The sequence below is a fragment of the Xiphophorus couchianus genome, chromosome 11 (assembly GCF_001444195.1).
Source record: "Xiphophorus couchianus chromosome 11, X_couchianus-1.0, whole genome shotgun sequence".
NCBI lineage: Eukaryota > Metazoa > Chordata > Actinopteri > Cyprinodontiformes > Poeciliidae > Xiphophorus > Xiphophorus couchianus.
Genome location: NC_040238.1, coordinates 13940700 through 13962178, shown reverse-complemented (window position 1 = coordinate 13962178; position 21479 = coordinate 13940700). Strand labels below are relative to the sequence as shown.

The 21479-nt window shown below is 45.2% G+C and overlaps 2 protein-coding genes and 1 pseudogene across 3 annotated transcripts in view; 2 read left to right on the top strand and 1 right to left on the bottom strand.

Moving 5' to 3' along the window:
• The first annotated feature begins 22 nt into the window (after positions 1-22).
• On the top strand, positions 23-3745 carry LOC114153403 (odorant receptor 131-2-like; annotated as a pseudogene).
• A 357-nt stretch (positions 3746-4102) lies between these two features.
• On the top strand, positions 4103-12363 carry trappc14 (trafficking protein particle complex subunit 14). Of its 2 annotated transcripts, XM_028031939.1 has the most exons (13): positions 4103-4451; positions 5905-6224; positions 6624-6719; positions 6845-6974; positions 7677-7763; positions 7954-8074; positions 8149-8296; positions 8486-8568; positions 9275-9426; positions 9861-9997; positions 10903-10981; positions 11486-11600; positions 11687-12363. In XM_028031939.1, the coding sequence occupies exons 1-13, from the start codon at positions 4262-4264 to the stop codon at positions 11841-11843; spliced, it is 1815 nt and encodes a 604-aa protein (XP_027887740.1). In that variant the 5' UTR covers positions 4103-4261; the 3' UTR covers positions 11844-12363. The 2 variants fall into 2 exon arrangements, 1 of the variants encoding a protein (XP_027887740.1); XR_003597320.1 differs by lacking the exons at positions 11486-11600; positions 11687-12363 and adding an exon at positions 10431-10555 and having other exon boundaries at positions 10903-10977.
• The window catches only part of LOC114153401 (arachidonate 15-lipoxygenase B), an 11095-nt gene continuing 1814 nt past the window's right edge, over positions 12199-21479 (bottom strand). The window contains 14 exon segments of the mRNA XM_075410506.1: positions 12199-14139; positions 14326-14496; positions 14883-14983; positions 15197-15312; positions 15388-15557; positions 16210-16296; positions 17508-17711; positions 17780-17923; positions 17995-18167; positions 19222-19337; positions 19410-19499; positions 20305-20386; positions 20483-20717; positions 20839-20992. Of these exon segments, the coding sequence (XP_075266621.1) occupies positions 13960-14139; positions 14326-14496; positions 14883-14983; positions 15197-15312; positions 15388-15557; positions 16210-16296; positions 17508-17711; positions 17780-17923; positions 17995-18167; positions 19222-19337; positions 19410-19499; positions 20305-20386; positions 20483-20717; positions 20839-20992 (2023 nt within the window). The 3' untranslated portion in view covers positions 12199-13959.

Below are 21479 nucleotides of genomic sequence, written 5' to 3'. Positions count from 1 at the left end.
TTTTATCTTGGGCTCTATTTTCTATCCCTATATTCAAATGAGTGGGTGGTTCTTCTTTGTGGTCAGTGGTCAGTGCAGCGAGCTGAGAGACAGCGAACTTCAACTTAACTGACAAACCACAACAAAAAAGATGCAAAATATCTTTACATTTACGGCTTGTCATCTCTGTTTTATCAAACGCCACTCACAACCCATTCATTAATGATATGGGATCAATCTGGGATGACCGGCCATTAAGGCTGGAGGACTGATTTGAGCGAAACACATGTGAACCACCAGACCTGCTTCGAAGAAAACTCTGCACCCTATTTGAATATAAAAACATGAAATACAAAAGATCCTGAAATAAAAACGTAGTGAAGAACAGAGTTAAAATATAAGTCTTTGAAATATGTAAAGTAGCTTTACAAAATATCAAAAATTATAAACAGGAAATTAATTCATTAAACAATAATGACTGGGAAAATACGCTCTCTATATTTACTTTTCTTATATGTCACGAGGAGTTGTTTGTAATCAATAACAGTATTTATGTAGATTTGAATGAAACAGTTCTCTAATGTTGTCTGTACAAGCAGTACAAAATAAAGCTTACACTGGGTAAACTCTGTATATTTTACACCTACAAACAACCGACTAGATAAAATTTCTAGGCTGCAATAATGTCTATCAAAGAGTGGAGCAGCTTTAAAAAACCTGTCGTTTAATATGTGGACATCAGGACAACCTTGTTGGTGGAGTCCTATAATGGGCCTACATGAGATGAACTTGGATGATTTTTTATTCTCCTGGATGGACCTCAGTTAAATAAGTTTTCCTTTCGCTTCTGTATATTTAATTAATTTGTATTAGTTTGTAAAAGAAATTCCGTTTTTCCTTTGAGAATACGACGTAGAGTAGTTCTTTGTCACCATATACTTTCATGTAAAAAATGGCATTGAATTCCTAAAAGCTACAAAAAGAAGGCAAACTTTACTCCTTCAGCTTGGTTTCTGAAAATATTTTGTCACATCCAAAATGGCCCATCAGTTCAAAGGTTCTGCTGTCCGTGTTTTCATCATAACCATTTCCCAACAAATCTCTGGAAGGCAGGTCTCTGACGGTGACATAAATGTTGCAGCTCTGGAGTTGATGGGTTGGAAAGAAGGCACAACGGTGGATTTTGAATCACAATCCAAAACCTACGAGTTGATGTGGCTGTTAAAGCAATAGTTTTATTTTTGTATTTTAGTTTTATTTTTGTAGTTTCTGGGATTTTGACTTCATATGTTCTTTAAATATTGGTGAAGATGCTCACCAATCATACTCAAAGGAACAACACTGTTGAGCTGCAGTGAGAGGGACTTCTGGGGGTGGTACTGTTTTCTGTTGTGACCACTCTGCCCTGCTCTGTGTTTCTCTTCATTAATCTAACCGCTTTATACACCCTGAGAAGTAAAGACGTGTTTCAAGAGACGGCTCGCTACGTTCTTCTGTTTAACCTCCTGCTTGCAGACACACTGCAGATGGCAAAGAGTCAATCGCTGTTTCTTCTGTCTCTCAGAAGAGTAACTCTGTTGTATCCCGTCTGTGCCACTGCGTTAGCATTTTATTCTCTTCCTCATAGAATTTCTTCAATAACTCTGGTGATTATGTGTTTAGAGAGATACACAGCTGTGTGCTATCCTCTCAGACACAACGCCATCGTCACCACCAGAAACACCACGTTGGTTATTTGGGTCATTTGGACTTTCACTTCACTAAATGTCATGATTCAAATAATTATGATGTTCAAGTTTTTATTAGAAGAACACCAGCACATGCAGATGGCAGACTTTTGTGGAAAAGGGGATATGCTTACTGATCCAGCATCTGACCTTTACGACAAAGTCTCGACCTACTTCCTGTTTGTGCTCGGAGGTGTAACTATCATTTTCTGCTACACTGGTATCATTGTAGCAGCTCGTTCTGCTGCCACAGATAAAGAATCAGCCAGCAAAGCCAAAAGGACTCTGCTGCTGCATCTGCTGCAAATGGGCCTCACAGTGTTGTCAACAATACACAATTCATTGATAACACCCATCTCCAAAAATCTAGACAGAGTTCTTACTGTGCGTCTTCAGATTTTCCTTTATGTTTCTGTAACTATTCTTCGTAAATGTCTAAACTGCCTCATTTATGGTCTGAGAGACCAAACAATCAGGCCGATCCTCATACTCAATCTCAGCTGTCAGTGGAGAGGCTCGGTTTCATTCCCTGTAATTACGAATAAGAAAACCCCCAGAGTTCATGTCACGTGATGGCTCTTATTTCAAGTTTTATTCTGAAATTCATTTAACTTGGGTAAAACAAATTTTGTAAGTGTGGCACAGAATTTTTTTCCACCTGTGATGTGGTGTGCCTTACTGTATACCGGACATAACAATGACTGACAGCTGGTGGACTAAAAAGTTTTATTGCTATAGAAATAAAACTAATTTATTAAACATATCCTTTAATTTCTGGTGATCAAATTAAAGGATATGTTGCTGATTACGTGCTGCTAGGTAACACAGTCGACCTACAGACGGGGTCAAGATGTGTCTGCTAGAATGTGAGATATCCATTAAATATTATGTAATTGGACTCCATGTTATGGCTGACCATCTAAACCAGAGGAGCCAAACTCATTTTCACTTTGGACCACATCAAGATCAGGAATGGTCAGGTTGTGGCAGTATGTAGTCATACAACTACTTATTAACACACTGATAAACTACAGCTTTCTCTGCATTCATGGGGTACTTCTAAAATTAAATACAACTGAACATCTTTCCACATTGATGTAATTTGGCACTATACAAAACAATGGCTTTGATTTTATGCAACTCTTATGTTGAAGTTTGATTGGCTGGATTTCGCCCACATGAAATCTAAATCATTGTACAATACAAGTATGTATGACACAGTTACAAGCAATGCTTTCTCATTGTTTGCTGTAGTTTGTTCTAACTTCAAATACATGCAGACTGACAATTTACATTCTGTGGCTTCGTTATTGCAAAATAAAATGTGATTTGAATACTCCTTTGTAAGAAAATAAATACAAGACAGTTCTCCTAAACTACCGAAGCAGACTTTTTAAAAAATAGTATCTTGCTGTTTGTATTCTAAACCGGCGGGTTTTCCTCGAAAAGCGAAACGAATGCTGATAAATACAGAATAGTAAATAATTAAAGCTGTTTTCTCCACACATGTTAAAGTTTCCCACCGTTCAAAAAGATGTTAATAATCCCACAAATAACCGTCCGAGCTTCCAGCAGCCGCTACTAGACCTCAGCTCAGGGTTGCCAGGTAGTCAAGAGATCCCCCTTAAGAAACCAATTCCGAGTTAGTTAACTAGTTAGTTGTCTGTTGATGTTTATTTTTAGTTACTTAGAAAACAATTTTCAAACCCAGTCATATTTTTGTTGTTGTTGTTTTACTACAACTTTCAATAATTACAACATTAAAGTAAATAAACTCAAATTAAGTAAAACATTATATTTTAACGTCTTTTCGTCAAAATTCATGTTTTGTATTTGCTTGCATCTAAAGATCTGAGTGGGGAGTGGTTGCTCAGGCCCAACAACCGGTGAATCTGGACCCTAAATGGATTTTGTTCAATCTAGATCAGAGATCTACAGCCTTTACTTTTTTTGTTATTAACATTTGTTTCACCAGGGAAATCCAATTAATATTAATAATTTCATTTAGAAGAGAATTCAAGACTCACAGAAGCACAGAATTTGCATAACATCCACAACAAAAACCTGAAAAAAAAATTCTTATATGAAAGGTTGAGATTTGTGGAAAATAATTTTTAAAAACCCCCAACAACATAGATTCCAACCTAATAATAAGAAAAATATATCTAAAAATGTATTTCTGGTATCTTAGTTTCATTCTGTTGTGAAAATCCAATTCACACAAAAACAATTTTTGTGTTACTCTTTACATTTTGTTAAACTTTTGTTATGCTTGTTATATCCAGAACTAGAAATCAGAAAATGTAAAAATCTATAAGGGAGTAAAAACTTTTCCTCCTCTAATAGAGGAGAACAAGCACCATAATACTTTTAGCAGTTTAAACAGACAGGCAGTTGTAATTTGTTGAACTCGCCACTGTGGGGTGCAGTTGAGTTTTCCATCCGCTTACTGAGCTCTTGTTTTGAAAGAACCAGGAAGTCGTCGTGTTTGATTGTTCTGGTCGGGGTCCATTGACTCCTGGTCCTGGTCCGCTCAGCCTCCTCCGGTCGTCGCCATGGTGCAGATGATGGAGTCGCAGTGCGAGTACTTCATGTATTTCCCGGCGGTGCCCATCACGGACCTGTCGGACCCGGCCCGGTACCGCAGTCTGCCCCGCCGGAGCCACCTCTACCTGGGCGAGACGGTCCGCTTCCTGCTGGTGCTACGCTGTCGGGACGCCGCGGTGACACCGAGCGAGGCCCCCGGTAAGGCGGGCGGCAGGGGGGGATTGGCGGGGGGCGGAGAGCCGCAGGACCCGGTCCGGATCTGACCCGGTTCTCCTGGTCTCACCGGGCCTCTGCGTCGTTCGGACGCCTCGGTGTTCCTGGTTTTGGGGTTAATATTCAGCGCTGGACCGGTTCTGTCCCCGGACCGAACCTCCCTGGGGCTGTTGCTGCAGAACCAGGCAGAACAACATGGAGGAAGCATCATTTCCGTGTTCGTCTGGTCATTGAAACAAACACACCGCCGTCATCAAAGCGCAGTCATTCATCAGAACCGGAACCAGAGACCGAACTGGGTCTGAGCAGAGCAGAGCCTGCAGCAGAGTCTCCAGAAACTACAGTCTCACTAACAATTACCAATTAATTTCAGATACTCTGAATCAGAAAGTGAAACTAATTCATTTCAGCTGTCTGAAATGAATTAGTTCTGGTGATTCTGACCCAGAATCCAGTGTCAGAAAACAAAAATATGACATCAGAGCCATACACATTAGTTTTTAATTCTGTGAAGCTCATTTCTCTCCGGGTTCTGGTTCTGGACTTCCTGAGACGTTGCTGGACAGACTGTCTCTGTTTGTCCTGAACGCTTTCCTAACTCTACTGCTGACCAAGCTCTGTCTCGGTGGTACCACAGCTGCTGGACCGTTTTGGACCTGCTCGGCTGCAGCTGAAGGTTCTGGATGCTCCAGCTGCAGTTTGTGACGATCTTTCAGAACCTGAATCTCTCAGAGTACCTATTGAGCTCACCTGTCTGCTGGTTTCCTTTCATCATTATTTTAAAGGGGCAGTATCATGTTTTCCAGCCACAGGATCCTACATTGGGCCCGTATCCCACCTTCTCACAGCGATCTGAACTGCTCAGTAAAATCCGATCTGTGGAACTAAATCGATAAATTAATTAACCAATAAATTAATCGATCAATTAAAACAAATTCAGTCATTTCTATTTGTATGATCTGTTGTATTCCTCTTCCTACAAAAAAAACTAAACTCCTCAGTCTACTGCTTTGGTTTCAACTACATCCTTCTTTTGAATTTTGTTTACAGAGTCTTCATAATTAATATTTAGTTGTTTCTCCTGTTTTTATTTGTTTTGAATATTTAAAATGTCTTCCAGTTCCAGTGTTAGATGTTCATTAGAAATGAAACTTTATTGATATTTGAGAATGAGTTCTTATTGTTATGCCATTACTTGAAAATGGCCTCAAAGCAACAATATTATCATATCGCAAAACCTTCTGGGACGATTTATAGGCCAGTAAAGTGTGTGACTGTGACAGACTTAGGCTCAGTTCACCCTCTCAGAGATCAATAGTTTCATGTCTAATGACATTTAAAATAGATTAAAGTCCTGGCTCTAGCTTAAACTCTCCTAGCCAATTAAAACGCTCGTCTGGACGATCTGATGAAGCTCATGACGTTCCTCTCCCTGCAGGGGGCGCTGACGTCACAGCGGCCGGTTTCGGCACAGAGTCTCCCAGCAGCCAAGCGTGGCGGGAGCTGGCCGGCTCTCTGTGCGCCGTGGCCAGCGTGAGTCCGGGTGAGAACAGCCGTCACCGTGGCAACCACCAGGACTACCAGAGCAGCGGCGATGAGGACGGCGAGGACGACTACATGGCGGCGGCGGAGGCGGCCATCGCAGCGCTGGGCAGCAGGGTGGACTCCCGCTGTCGGAGCTTCAGGGACTGCAAGCCGCTCCTCATCCACAACTCCTCCGGGACGGCTGCCAGGGAGTTCCGCAGGGCTCCCGTTCAGGTAGAGAAACGTTTACAACACATGTGGAAAAGTCCCGATCCATCATCCTCTTCTCTATAGTTTCCTTTCACACAGAGAGGCCAGGTGCAGGGCATTCTGGGTAAATAAAAAAAATGCTAATACTTTAGCCTAGCGCAGGCAGGAGAAATGGCTCGTGGTTTTTAGCCAAAGACTAAAGAGAAATCCTCACACCGCTAAGATGTGACGCCTCCACTTTAGTTCACATTTGGTGAAGAAGGAAGTTGCGATCAGTGTCTTCAGAGGTTTTTGTGTTGTTTCCTTCAGTGGTTCTTGGTGCAGCGCCCCCACAGGCCAGGAGGGGATCGGGTTGCTCAAAGGGTTTTGTTGGTTCAGGTTTTAATGCACCATCTTCATCGGCTCTGAACTTCTTCTCTTCAGTCTCCTCTGGACGAGCCGGTTGTCCTGACGGACGAAGTTATCTTCCCTCTCACCGTCTCTCTGGACAAACTTCCAGTCAACACCCTGAAGGTCAAGGTGAGCAGGTGGAGCTTCCTGCTCCAGCCTTTGTCTGGTTTGTTCTGTGTTTGGTGAGAAGCAGCTGCTGGGCCTCAGTTTGTGGGACTGATGTTCTGGGAGCTTCACGCTGCGTTCTGCTGCAGGTCATGGTGACGGTGTGGAAGAAGGAAGCAGAGAAGGTGGAGGTGCAGGAGCTGGGATACCTGAGCGTCCTGCAGCAGCGAGAACCCACACACACCTTCAGACACGACCTGAACACCTTCAAGGCTCAGGGTACGACACACACCTGTGCTCTGCTGCACCTGTCTGGACTTGTAAACCCCCCTCCACCTGCTGTGATAAAAGCCCGTCTGTCCTGCCTGGTGAGGAGGTCTGGGATAAAGTCTGGATCCGCTCCAGTTTCAGTTCTAATGAAAGTGTCAGCAGTTCGAAGGTTTCATGTTAACCAGCGAGAACCACAGCCAAGAAGATCACTTCTCCCGCTGTGGTTCCGACTCTCTAAGCTGTCCAAACGGTCTGAAGGTTCCGGTTTCACTTTAAAGTTTCATCAGAACCGTTCCGATGACCCAGAACCACCTGCAGCCATTTAGAGACAGGAAGAGGGGTCAGTGCTGGGCACCGCTAGCTAAGAAGCTGGCTGAGCTAACCCTAAAGAACCAATCATAAACATTAGTTGTGCTAATATAGGCTGCACCAACACATTAAGTAGTAGAAGCTAACATTGAAGCGCTACGCCAACATGGTCTTTAGTGGAAGCTAATGCTAAAGCTGCAGGATGTCGGGCTTAATGCTCAACAGTTAGTCCATGAAGTATTTCCTGTCATGTGTTGCGTAACAATTTTCTACTGTCCTTTTTGCATACAATAATATTGCTTGGTGCAGTACCAGCTTCAGACACAAGTGGCAGTGTTTCTAACCCAGATGAGGTGAAAGAACCTGCAGAATAATGATGGTTCTGTTTGGTTCTGTCCACAGTGAGCACCACGCTGACCGTCCTGCCGCCTCCCACCGTCCGCTGCAAGCAGATGACCGTTTCTGGGAAACATCTCGCCGTCCTGAAAGGTTTGACTGAATCCAAAGTACTCACACCCTGAGCCGTTTCCTGTTCTGTCAGGCTCCAAGCCAAACATCAGGGTGCTTCATTGTGACACTCGAAACTGAATGGCCAAGTCCAGACCTGAATGCATCTCAAAATCTGTTCTCCATCCGTCCTGACTGGTTTCTAACTGGTTTCTAACTGGTTTCTTCTCAGTCCTGAATGAATCTTCCCAGGAGGAGCTGAGCATCCGGGACGTCCGGATTCTGCCCAACCTGAACGCCTCGTACCTTCCCATGATGCCGGACGGCTCCGTGCTGCTGGTGGACAACGTCTGGTATGTAATTGGGTCAAGGGTCAGCAGCAGGGTCAAAGGTCAGCAGCACCTCTGACTCCTGTCCTCTCCTGCAGCCATCAGTCCGGCGAGGTCGGCATGGCGTCTTTCTGCCGCGTGGACAGCAGGGCCTGCCACCTTCCCAGCACGCTCGGTGCCCTGGAGGAGCACGACTTCCTGTTCCAGCTGCACCTGAACGACGTCCCGCAGGACGACTCTAACGAGGTCGGTTAATCGGCCCAACGTTACTGATGACCAACGTCTGAGAAACGTTGAGATGCCTCCGCTCATCCTGACAAAGAGTCGCACCAGAGCAAACTCAGCTGCTGATGCGGAGGCCCGTCTCCATGGCGACAGATTCTGGCCTCCATCATCAGGATGAGACGTTCAGTCTGGGTTCCTCTGTGTTTTCAGGGTTTCGAGGTTCCTTTGGTGGCGGTTCTGCAGTGGTCCACTCCCAAGATGCCGTTCACCAACTGCATCTACACCCACTACAGGTAAACCCAGAGAGGTTATAATTCCAGTTTATACGGCTAATGGAAACGCAGCGATAGGCCTGATGAGGGATGTTTGATGTTATGACGATTTCTGGATCTCTGCTGATGAAAACACGTCATTATGTTTCTAAAGACCAACTCAGTAGTTGGTCTGGGCTCCTTTGGCATGAATCACTGCATCTATGCGGCGCAGCATGGAGACCAGCCTGAGGTTCTGGTCCAGGTTGCTGTGATTTCTGTCGTCTCCCTCCTGAACCGACCCACACACTTCCATATCAGATCATCTGTAACCTGACAGCAGGACTCGGTCCAGATGTTTTTCTCCCCGGTCCAAACTTGATTCTGTCGACTAAATCAGATATTTAAAATCCTTTTAACTGATCTGATCTAAATTTTGTTTTTCCTTCCTCTCAACCAGAATTATGTTTTTTATCTTTTTCGTTCTGATTTACTGAGAGGCCGCCTGCAGTTCTGCGAGTGGCCACCAGGTGACGCTCTGACCCAATCGGCTGTTCAAACAGCAGAACTGAAACCTCTGAAACTCAGAAAACGATTAAATTTTCTTGTTCACAGTTTTTACCTCTGCCTACTTTCTCCATCCTGTTTTTGTCTTTTTGAGTGTTTCTGGTTCTGCCGGGTTGGGTTTTGGACCAGAACCAGGCCTGGTACCGGACCTGTAACCCCCTTCTCCCCGCCTCTCCTCCAGGCTGCCCAGCATCCGTCTGGACCGGCCACGATTCGTCATGACCGCCAGCTGCCCCAGCTCTGTCAAGGTCAAAGAGCACTTCAAGGTCAAATACGTTCTGATCAACAACCTGCAGGACTTCCTGGCCGTCCGGCTCGTCTGGACCCCTGAAGGTCGGTTCGGACCGACACCGGTTCTCTAACTTCCTGTAGACGTCGCTCTCTTCTTCTTCTGTGAGAGAGAAATGTTTTCCTTCCTGATCCAAACAGGAAAACATCAGCCGGTTTCTACTGCTTATCGGATCAGAAACAACAAAAGTCATCAAATATTTTTATCCAAAGAAAACATCTGGAAAACCTTGAAACGATTAATCAGGTTAATCGATTATTGAAATAACAATCAGCTAATTCAGTAATCGATTAATTGTTAACTGGAGTTTAGAGACTCTAAAAAGCCGTTAGCTGAAAGAACAACACAGACAGAGAAATTAATCCAAAACTGAACAAAGATTTAAATATTAAGATGAAAAATCTCCTTTATCTTTTAATCTGTTGTGTTTTCTCTGCTGGAGGTGGTTCTGTTCTGACCTGGTTCTGGATGTGTCCAGGTCGCGGTCGGGGCGAGGACACGGCGCTGACCGCCGTGGTGTGTCACACGCCGCTCAGCAACCTGGGCCACTGCCGCAGAGGAAGCACCCTGTCCTTCAGCGTGTCCTTCCAGATCCTGAAACCAGGACTGTACGAGGTGGGTGGACCAACGCCGCTGCCGCTAATGCTACCACTGCTACTGCTACCGCCGCCGCTAATGCTACCATTGCTACTGCTACCACTGCTACTGCTATCACTGCTGCTGCTACCATTGCTACTGCTACCATTACTACTGCTACCATTGCTGCTGCTACCATTGCTACTGCTACCATTGCTACTGCTACCATTGCTACTGCTACCGCTGCTACTGCTACCACTGCTACTGCTATCACTGCTGCTGCTACCACTGCTACTGCTACCACTGCTGCTGCTACCACTGCTACTGCTACCACTGCTAATGCTACCACTGCTACTGCTACCGCCGCCGCTAATGCTACCACTGCTACTGCTACCACTGCTGCTGCTAACATTCAAACATTCATTCCAGTTGATCCTCGTTATCATTCAGTTCTTTAAACTTTATTATTCAGATGGGTTTAAAAGAAGTTTCCATCTAAGGAAACCCAACAGAGAATCCAGTCGTTGACCTGCAGCGTCACTCCTCCTGACCAGCAGGGGGCGACAGTGGAATCAACCAATCAGAAGGCCAGACCAGGTGTAGCTTCTATGGAGAGAAAAATAACTGAACATAAAGCAGAAATAACAGCAAAATAATGCAAACTGGAGAGTAGTAGGAGAAGAAAGTGAGACATTATGTCCAAAACATGTGAAATTTTATCTTTTTAGTTTATAAAATCTATATTTCTTGACCCAGAATGTTTACACTTTGTTTTATTTTAGCTCTTCAATAAAATGAAACGTTCTCTATGCAATAATTTGACTTGTCTGCAGGTTTTCTTTCATGAAAATAATAAAAGATTTTTCTGTTAATTAAATGTTTCCAGTTTTTCCTCCCATCAGCTTTATGTCATCTCAGTTCTCTGATGGTTCCTTCTGTTCCAGCTGAGTCAGCACATGAAGCTGAAGCTTCAGTTCACCGCTTCTGTCTCCAACCCGCCGCCTGACGCCCGGCCACTCTCACGTAAGAACCGCTTCCTCCGTCCAGCTGCAGGTTTCGGTTCTGGTTCTGACACAGCAGCAGGCGCATGCGACCCAAATCCTATCTGTTCCACTTCCATATGTGGAACTAAATCCGATTGCTTTCAAAATGAGTTTTCAAAAACTATGAATTGATCAGCTGAACAGACCAACAGGAAGAAGAAATCGGATTTATGCAAAACAATCAGAACTGAGAATGAAGACCTGGTGTGTGATCGAAGCGTTGGATCCCATCAGCTGCATTTCCATTGACCATGAAGTTGTGCTAGCCTACTATCATATAAGGGACACTAGAGCCCACAAAAGACCCCCTGGATGGGTAAAAAAACAACAACAAAAACAAAACACAAGATGACCAGTCGTCATATGTTGATGTGCCTCTGGGCAAGGCACTCAACGCAGGTTGATCTGTGAAGGTGGATCTAGTGTAAAATGCTTTGAGTGTGTTATTGTTTTCTAATACCATTTACCATTCTCTGGTCCCCAGGTAAAAACAGCCCGTCCAGCCCCGCTGTGCGGGACCTTCTGGACCGGCACCAGGCCAGTCTGGGCCGATCGCAGTCCTTCTCCCACCAGCAGCCGTCCCGATCGCACATCATGAGGTAAAACATGTCCAGGTGTAAAACCAGCTGGATGGCTTGTCTCCATGGGAATCCCTCTAACCCGGTGTGTGTGTGCGTGCGTGCAGGACTGGCAGCGCCATGGAGCGGCGGGCCATCACGCCGCCGGTCGGCTCCCCGGTCGGCCGGCCGCTCTACCTGCCGCCGCAGGACAAGACGCTGCTGTCCGTGGATAAGATCGCCAAGCGGGAGTGCAAGGTTCTGGTGGTAGACCCGGTCAGCTAGGCCGCTCAGCTGGACCAGAACCGCCAGATGTGAAGCTACTGAGGAGTGGAAGTGCTGATGGTGGAAACATTCCCTCCACTCAGAGACTGATGGATATTTATTGTTTTAAAGTGTTTGCAGCATTACAGGTCCAGAACATTTCCTGAACGTTACAGAGTATTATGAAGGTTCTGTTCAGTTTGCTGCCGATTTGGAGGGAAACCCGACAGGCTGGCGGGTTCTGGGAACCGGAACCGGGCCCGTTTCCCTCGGATCAGCACCAAACTGCAGACGTCTTCCTGCTGTTTCATTTTATTTCCTGCTCTGAACCGGAGTTGTTTCTTAAAGTGTTACCTCATCGTTTCTGGAGTATTTAACGGTTCAGGCGGCTTCATCTGTTTACAATCAGCACTGCTGTCCTTCCTCTCCAGGTTACTGAATGTAAAGACCCGGTCCGGTGCTGTCCGGTCCGGGTCGGTCCAGTCCAGACACTGATGAGCTCCTGCTGTGATTCCACAATACAGGCTGATATTTAAAAGTCTGCAGGTTCTGTCTCCTCTTTACCTGATGACCACCAGCCGACCAATCAGAGCATCAGCTCAGGCAGCTGCTCTTACGCCACGTGGTGGTCGGTGCAGGTACTGCAGCTTGATTCAACGGGTTGGAGCAACTGAAACAAACATGGTGGCTTCATCCAGACATGATGCTGAACGGAGAAAAAACATGCTTAACCAGAGACTGCTAGCATGCTAACTGTTAGCACGATGAGACAATAATGGAAATATTGGTCAGACACATTGGCCACACAACAGAGCATTAAAGAGAGCCATGTTGTTTTTTAAATCACGAAAATAAAGACAAAATATGAGAATGAAGTTGTAAAGAGGACAAAATCAAAGTATAACCATTTTTTCCTCATAATTTTATGACTTTTTTCTGGTAATATTCTGTCTTTATTCTCATAGGAACACATTTTGTGTCAAAGATAAGAAAAGAGTTCATGTGTTGGTTTAAAAAGAAACAAACGATCAAAACAGACAGTCTGAAACTGCAGAGACGCTGATTGTTCTGCCCCCTACCGTCTAACATAAGAACTGCAGCACCACGGCTGAGCCTGAAGGTATGAAGGTGATTGTATAACCACAGCTTTTCTCTCGCTGCTCGTTCCGTAGCAACAGCCGCCATGTTGGATTGTGAGGTACCGTTGATGACTAAAAGTTCCCGATGTTTTCCACACGTTTACGTGAAAAACCAACAAGATCAAGTCGAGGAGAAACGTCCCTGGTCCAGAGAAGAAGATGACAAGAGTTCTGATTGGTTGAACACCTGACGACCTCTGCAGGCTGGACAGGTGAATGACTGCAGAGAGCAGATTCTCTGATAGGTTGTCTTACTGCAGACAGCAGCTGCCAATAAAACAAATGCAAATATTCTGGTTCCGGTTTGTATCAGCAGAACCAGATTAGATCTTCGCTGTGTTTCAGCCTCAACGTGCCGCTGATTCCTGTTGATGAAGGACGGAAACATGTCAACACGCAACAGGAAGTTCCGGACTGCGGGGATTTCCACATATTTACATGTTTCCCTTCAATTTAAGCGCCGCGTGTTTTTATCGTTTCTCTTTATTTATTAACCGACCAACAGAAAAAAATAACAATAAAAACTGTTAGAATCCAAAGAGCTGAGAGAAAGTTTTCAACCATTGATTAGTTGATTTTTCTTCTTTTTAATCATTTAAATGTTTAATCAGAAAACATAAAAAATAGTTTCTAATTGATCATTTATTAAGGGTAAATAATTCATCGTTTTGTTAAAGTCCTCCATAGTTTGCTAGCATGGCACTGTTTGCCTGTAACAGCGATTTGCTTCTCCATCAGCACATTTAGGAGTGCTTACATGAGGATGATTGACAGCACTAAGCCCCGCCCTTTAGCTCTAATTGGTTGTTTTTGGTGAATTTCTTTGGACGGCAGTAGCAACTCAGAGAGAAAGTGGAGAAGCTCTATCAGATTTAATAAATATGAAACAACATATTCTCTATAAAGGTTTATAGAGGTTTAAAGGACAGTGAGTTATAGAAATGTGAAGTTGCAGTAAAGACGGCTAATATCTGAACACCAGGAGACGGTTGTGGAGTTTAAATTGCGACGCTGTTGTCGACGCCGGACGGACACAGGTATGTATACGGCAGCTCCAGGTGCCTGTTGCGCTCTGTGATGTCATCAGTAATGGCCTGGAGCTCCGCCTGCACTTCCTCCAGCAGCCTGCGGTGGGCGTCGACTCTGAAGACCGCCTCCCTGTAGTGACACAGAGGAACCTGTAGGGGGAGACACAGAAACTTTACAGGAAGAAGGAGAAACGGCGCGGACGTCTTGATGGTTGTTTTCTGTTATTAACATGGAAACTGGTCGGAAAATGATCTGATGTAAAAAGAAATAAAATAAAAAATGTTTGAGGTGCGTTTGATTCGTTTTCCAACAGAACTAGCCGGGTGGAGCCTTACAAAGTTAACGCCAGGCTGCGACAGCACGGCCAGCGTCATCAGGACGCGGTTGGTGGAGTTGATGTCCGGCAGGAAGGACAGGATGTCCTGCTCTGTGACGGCGCCTTTGGCCTGCGGAGGAGGACGCGTCATAGCGGCCGGGCAGTTGGGCATCCAGAGAGCAAAGTCCAGCTGCAGAGAGACAAACCGCAGAGAAATACTGGAAAATTAAGTTTTCACTTTGTTTTAGCGCGTTGGAGCAGCTGGTAGCAAAACGTTTCTGGGTTCAAATCTGTTGTATTATTGACACGTGGCAGGATAAACATGGTTGGATTTAGCACATTAGCTTCATTTGAATGCTGTGTTGGGATAGCTGGTTAGCATTAGCTTACGTTAGCATGCTCCACAACAGGGACTGCTTAGGAAGCTACAGAACAAGAGCTTGATTTGCCTTTTTTTTTATATCGCTTCAAATGCCAACTTTTAGCAGAAATTAGTTTGTATTTTTCATATTTTAGTGGCTGCTTTGTGTTTGTGTTCAAACCCGTCCTGAGAGTTTCCGTCCCGTGTCCACTGACCTGGGAGAAGTTGACGGCCGCGTGCAAAGCGGAGCAGGAGAAGATGACCATGGTCACAAACTTGGAAACTTCTGCTTCGGTTTGGAAACTCGGAGGAAACCCTGGAGGTGACAGGAAGTAGAACCAGAAACGAGTTCATGGTGGAGGACCTGCAGCCAGGCGTGGGAAAATGGTTCTGCTTCTCCATGAGACCCAAACCATTGCTGCACTTCTGGGAAACATTAAGCGCTAGATTCAGCACGGTCGCTCTGCTCTATCCAGATGTTCTCTAACCATAACCGGACCTCTGCAGTGAGCGGATGCTGGGAACCAACCTGCGTTCTGCGAGAATCCATGTGTGTTGATGTCGGTGATCCAGTTCTGGAGCTCGGAGTCGTTCTGGACGTCTTTGTCTCCTCTGTAGTACAGCTGGACCCAGCCGAGGACAAACCTGCCAGACACACAGACCTGAGCCGTCCTGCAGGCGCTCACCGCCGCGCCACCGGGCTGGGGTGCGCTCGTTTACCTGTACAGCACGTCCCAGATCCTCCGGGCGTCCTGAGCGTAGAAGCTGCGAGGCAGTTTGTCCACGCCGCGGTCCAGCAGGTCGTCGGGAACGCACATGGACCGATAGTGGATGGTGGCCGACGCTCTGCGGAGGATGTCTGGAATGGTCTTCAGACCAGAACCCACTGCCTGCAGAACCAGAACCAGGCCATTACAGCCCTGATCATTCTGCCCCAATTCCTACGCTTTGTCTCAAATTAAGGAGGTTCTAATTAAGAAAAGGAAGATTTTCATTAAATGTTCCTTTTCATTAAGGAACATTTTTCATTAAGATTTACAATATGAAAAATATTCTAAATCTTAAATTTAAAACAGCGTTGATTTCAGTAAAGCTTCACAGTCAAAAATTAACAGCAATAATTTGGGTTGTCTATTCATGAGAGAGAGAAAAAAATTCAGTCAGCATGTTATTCATTTATAAATGCCAGTTCCAAAGTAAATATTTAATTAACAAGCTAAATACCTAAACTAAATATTTAGATTAAGTTTAAACAATTAGCTCCGATTTAAATATTTAGCTTCAACCTATTCCCCAAATATTTAGTTTTCTAACTAAATGTTTAGTTTTAAATTGGGACATTTGTCAATGAATAACATGGTGAAAATATGACCCTGCATTTTCTCTCTTTTGACAGGCTAAATAACACAAATGATTGACTGTCTAACTTTACAAATGACATCCCATAATAACAGTTATTCGGGACATTTAACCATGTAGTGCTGTGGCTGCCCCCAGACAGAGTGGCGCCCTGGGCAGTGAGCCTTGCAAGTGAGTTTTTACCTGATCAAAGGGGCCGTTAGCGGCCAGCAGCGACGCTCGCGCCTGCATGTTGATCTGCAGAGACGTCCTGATGTGAGGCATCAGCAGCTGGAGAAACAATCAGAATAAACACAGAAAGATGAGATTTTAAAAAAACTAAATAATTTGATTTTATGGTTTCCACAGTTTGGCTAATCTAGACATGAATCCTGAGGGAGAACATGAGGATGGAGCCTCTGAAGTTCAGACAGGATTTATTAGTTCAGCTCTTCTGGGACCAGATGATGCTGCGCCATGTTCTGAAAACTTTTAGATTAAACCAACATATCAGGTCTTCCATCCATTTAACACAGAGTAAATGTTTATCAGGTTGGATTTTTATTATGTATTCATGGCTAACAGATTATCGGCTAAATTCCACCAATTTGACTGTCATATTTCATAAACGGACCCTTTTCTAGTTTTCACTAACTATCAAGAAATAAACGTAGTTCTCATGTGATGTCGCACTTACTGGAATTTTGTAGCTGACCACCATCTTGGGGGGTATCTGTAACTAACTGTTATAACAGTTAGTTATGACTAACTAACTTTTTATTGTTGCTATGACAACAATAAAAAAGCCACATTCTCTGTCTCATACGGGTCGGTCCTGACAGCATGTTATTGATACGTTTCTCTTGCACATTGGTCAATAGTGTCAATATTATTTCTCTTTGTTGGTCTGGAAGCCAAAATTCATCTATGCTTTGCGCCACATTTGCCTACCAAGATGGCGGTCCAGTGGCACAGATCGCTTCAGGTTCAGACTTGTGGGAACTTGGTACAGTTAAACGTTGCTCTGAACTGGTAGGGCTGCTCCTCAAGTCACTGATCATCTGTCCAGATCATAAACACTTTGGACACTTCTGCTAATTAGCACAGCTAATTTTTGGTTTAACGCTTTATTGTTTTTGCTAACTTTGAAAACATTTAGCGCATTTTGTTTCCATAAATTCTAAAGTGCTAATTTACTTGGCTGTTTTATAAACTTTAAGGTGAATAAAGTTCTGTCTGGACGTTTTGGTGAACTGCTAAGACGTTTAAATTCATGCTCTTATTTTGAAGTCTGTTCATGCACAGTAGGTATCAACATAGTGGAAATTAGCGCTCTACCTTTAGCTAAACACCATGTTGGTATCGTGCTTTATTGTTAGCAGAGCTAATGTTTATGATTAGTGCATTAGCGGTGCCCACTACAGCTTTGGGCCTGTTGTTGTTTCAGTCTCTCAGGTGGACAGGTAGTTCTCTATGTACCAGGTGTGGCGGCTGGTCTTCACCTGGTGCAGAGGGTGATGCTCTGGAAGCTGCCGCAGCGTGGCGATGCAGCACAGCTCCGCCATCATATGGGTCCGCATGTAATGGGAGACCAGCTGGTGACCCTGGAAGTCAGCGCTGTGGACCCAGATCTTAGCCAGCAGCCAGTCACAGCTGGGGTCAGAGGGCAGGAAGACCGGGTTCTGCGGACCGGGCGTCTGCTGGAGCTGAAGGGTTACAGGCAGAGTGTCAGTCTGGATCAGCAGCAGCGTTTTCCACCTGGGTGTGAGCTCACCTGGATGGCGATGGGGACCACCTGTCCCAACTCGTTCAGGTGCAGGAGACACAGCGGGGCGGACAGGTACGTCTGCTTTCCATTGATCTGGTTGCCTTCAAGCCCGTCCAGGAGCTTGTAGTCCAGCAGGTAAATGTTTCCTCTCTAAACAGGAAGCATCGGTTTTCTGACATAGAATCCAACAGGAGCCACAAATCACAGAACCACAAAGTTACCTGGAGCTCTTCTTCAAGGGAGGAGTCGGCAGGTAGGAAGGGGCGGAACATGTCAGAGGTGACGGCCAGGTTCGGAGGGATGAGGTGTGTCCGACGCAGGAGCAGGGGGTTGCAGCCGTTCAGAGACTGATAGCCAAAATACCAATCCTCCATCCAGTGAGCCTTCACAAACTCTGGACAGACAAAAGACAACTGGACAGCTGAGCTGGAGGACACCCAGAGACGAGGACAGAGGAACAAATGGGGCAGAGAAACACCAAGCACCTCGATTAGCTGTACAGCTAACAAGTTCACCGTCTTCACTGACTCACATGAACCTGATGGACATCCTGATCTTAACCCACAATTAACTATAATGTTTTTCCACTGTTAGCAGCTAAAGCTTCAGCTTGTCTAGAACTGGTCTTCCACAAGGAGTCTGTTTCATTCTTCATTATCGTCAGGGAGGTCAGACACTGATGTAGGACAATGAATCCTGACTAACAGTCATAAGTTTGAGGTCAGGCCAGTCAAGTTCTTCTACACCAAACTCCTTCATCCATGTCTTTATCAACCTGGCTTTGTTGACTGGAGTTCAGCCATGTTGGAACAGAAAGCGTCCGTCCCGGTACCATTCCTCCTACGGTGGCAGCATAAAATCCTCCCAGATATCTTTGTTCTTTCTTTGGATCCTTAAGGGCGGAGCATCTGATGCTTTGAACATCAGGTCAGGTTTGGATCCAGATGTTTGGTCACGGACTCTATCCATAAAGTTTTCTACACAGTGTTATAGAGCGAACCAGAAGGTCACATGGCGTTTGGAGGTTTGTGTGAGTTTTAGCCAATCCAGTCTCTGACCTGCGTAAGTCTTTAGTTTTTCTCCACACCGGACTGTCAATTGGACTTATTGACCAGGTGGAATCCTGTCCTGGTACCAAGCTGAGGTTCATTGACCTGAGAGTGACCCATTCCTTCAGATATTTGTAGCTGCAATCTGCAGCACGAGCTGCTGGGTTTTGTACGCCTGTGGTAATGGGAGTGACTTGAATACCTGAATTAGATGATTATGATGCAAAACATTTCAGACATTAGAATTTCACCTTCAGAGAGAAACCAAGAAGATATAGAGAAAAGAAGTACAAAAATCCAAACAATTAATCAGATTTACAAAACATACAAACATATTAGTTTCATCAGCGTTGTGTGACGGGTCTGTGACTAAGAGAGCCGGGCGGTTCTGGTTCTTACTGGCAATGTTGTTCTGATGTCCACTGAGGGCAAAGGCGGTCTCCAGCTCAGAGAAGCTGCTCCAGGGTTCGGCCCGGCCGGCAAAGCCTCTCAGGTAGTGCAAGTCGATGGATGGACTGCAGAGCAGGAACAAGAAGCACATCAGAGACGGCCATTGCTGCTTCAGTTAGACCATTTCTGGGTCTTACCTGATGTGTGTGTAGCTCAGGTTCGGCCCGAGATCGGACAGACTCTTGAGATCGAGGCACTGAGGAACGCCTTCGACAAACACACCCCACCTGTTAACAGGGGAGAGTTCGGGTCAGATACGGCTCAGGTCAGGAGTAAACCCAGTTCAAGAGCAGACCCTGGTCTAAGGATGGAGATCATCATCAGAGTTTGATGCCTTCAGGTCTTCTCAGGAACATTTATTCACGTCTTTTTGTTCTATGTTTAGTTACATTTACTTTGGTTTCTTGTTGTACTTTAAGGATCCTGTTCTGATTCAGTTACCTGATTTTTGTTCTGCTCTCTGAAGTCAGTTTCTATTTACACAAATTTTTCTGTCGCCTGTTAAAAACCAGAACCTTGTTTTAAGCGTCGCTTCATGAAAGAGTCGGGACCTTTGACTGTTGAGAAATGACTGCTTACTCGAGGTGAAATGATGTTTGAAACTATTGACTCTGATCTCAACCAATCGCTAAAGTTTGGCTATGACATTGATGAAGGCTACCAGAGATTTCCTGCACTGTAAACAACTATTCTCAACTGAAAAGAGCCGAGCAAAACAACACCTTTTCCAACAATTACATGTCTTAAACATTCTTCCTGTTCTAATTTTGGAAGCATGAGCAACACAGACTGAACTGATTTGTTCATTTCCATTGGCATTGGCAGCCTGCAATTTGGTCAGATACGTCGTCGTCATTCAAGCATCTGAATGAAGATATGTGAATGTTCACCGATTGGCCTGGTTGAAATTCATCTTTAAAAAATCAAAGTGAATGGGACAAATCCCAGGCGGCACACTGAAGGTAGATGAGAATCAAGCTGCATAGAAAGGCAGCAGCCAGGACAGTTTTCCAGGAGCCTGATATGTTGCACCTGATGAGCTGCCGCTGCCGCTGCAGCTGGCCGAGTCGGTGTTGCTTCGCTCGCTCTTCAGTTTCCTCCGCCAGCAAACACACTGGAGCAACACCAATGACAGGAAACACAGGGACAGAATCAGATGGATCTGAAGTGATTGTAAGAATCGCTTCTCAGGGACCAAAAATAATCTCACGGTTTCCGCTGCGCAGCTCCACGTCGCCATCTGCTGTCCGCAGCCACTTGTCGCACAAGAACACCTGCGTTTCTGAACCGTCGGGCCTTGGTTCCTGACCTTTAACCCGTTGGCGGAGCTCTACTCTGTTACAGTGCCAGTCCAAATTGGGGAATCCAGTCTGCACCTCCAGCTGGAGCCGAACCAGAACCACCCGACCCAGTGGGCCACTGGGCCGGACCAGGACCAGGCACGTCTAGGAAGACGGAGACCATTTGGAGAGACCTTAGCAGCTTTGCAAAAACTCAGCAGCAAAGAGAAGCGATGTTAGCGGAGCGTCATTTCACACCATCAGAACGATTACTGATGAAACTCACAGATCCAGGCAGCAGGTGATGGTCGTCGTTCACTGTGACGGGCGGAGTCTCGCCTTGTGATCCAATCAGGCTGAGACGCAGACGGTTGAAGGTCCCGCAGGTGGGACCAGGTGAGGTGTGAACCGTCACTTCAAACTCCTGACAGAAACCCATCCTGCAGGACAAAATGGTGGCAGAGTTACTAACGTTTAAAAAACCTCCAGAAGGTTTGCTGGCGGTTCAAGGATCGGCTGCAGTAAATCTCAGCTGACTGTCAGAAACTGAAAGACTTCAATGAGATAAGCGTGAATATCATCAGCATAGAGTCTGATGTGCCAAAACTATGTTAAAAAGTCAACACTGAGGAGGATCTTCATTTAAGTAGAAATGACAGAAGGTAAAAACATCGACACATTTTCTCCATTTTAACTATACTTTCTATTAAATATTAACCACTAATATTTACCGACTGCTGACAATGTAAACAGTTATGAGTTTCACAACTGAGGCGGCTCATCAGCTTTGTGTTTAAGTTCTGACATAATATTAGAAACTTTACTAAAGGAATGTGCATACTTTTTGTTTCAAGAATTGGAGAATCCTGAACAACCATGTAAAAAGCAGCGAGTGGTTTCTGAACGCTAACTCAACAGCTAAACACT

What these genes read in the sequence shown, in the direction of transcription:
- trappc14 (XM_028031939.1), top strand. Translation starts at nt 4,262, where the DNA reads ATGGTGCAGATGATGGAGTCGCAGTGCGAGTACTTCATGTATTTCCCG. An exon ending in TCCGCAGGGCTCCCGTTCAG is followed by an intron (nt 6,225 to 6,623) that starts GTAGAGAAACGT and finishes TCTTCTCTTCAG; the next exon opens with TCTCCTCTGGACGAGCCGGT. An exon ending in TGAAACCAGGACTGTACGAG is followed by an intron (nt 9,998 to 10,902) that starts GTGGGTGGACCA and finishes CTTCTGTTCCAG; the next exon opens with CTGAGTCAGCACATGAAGCT.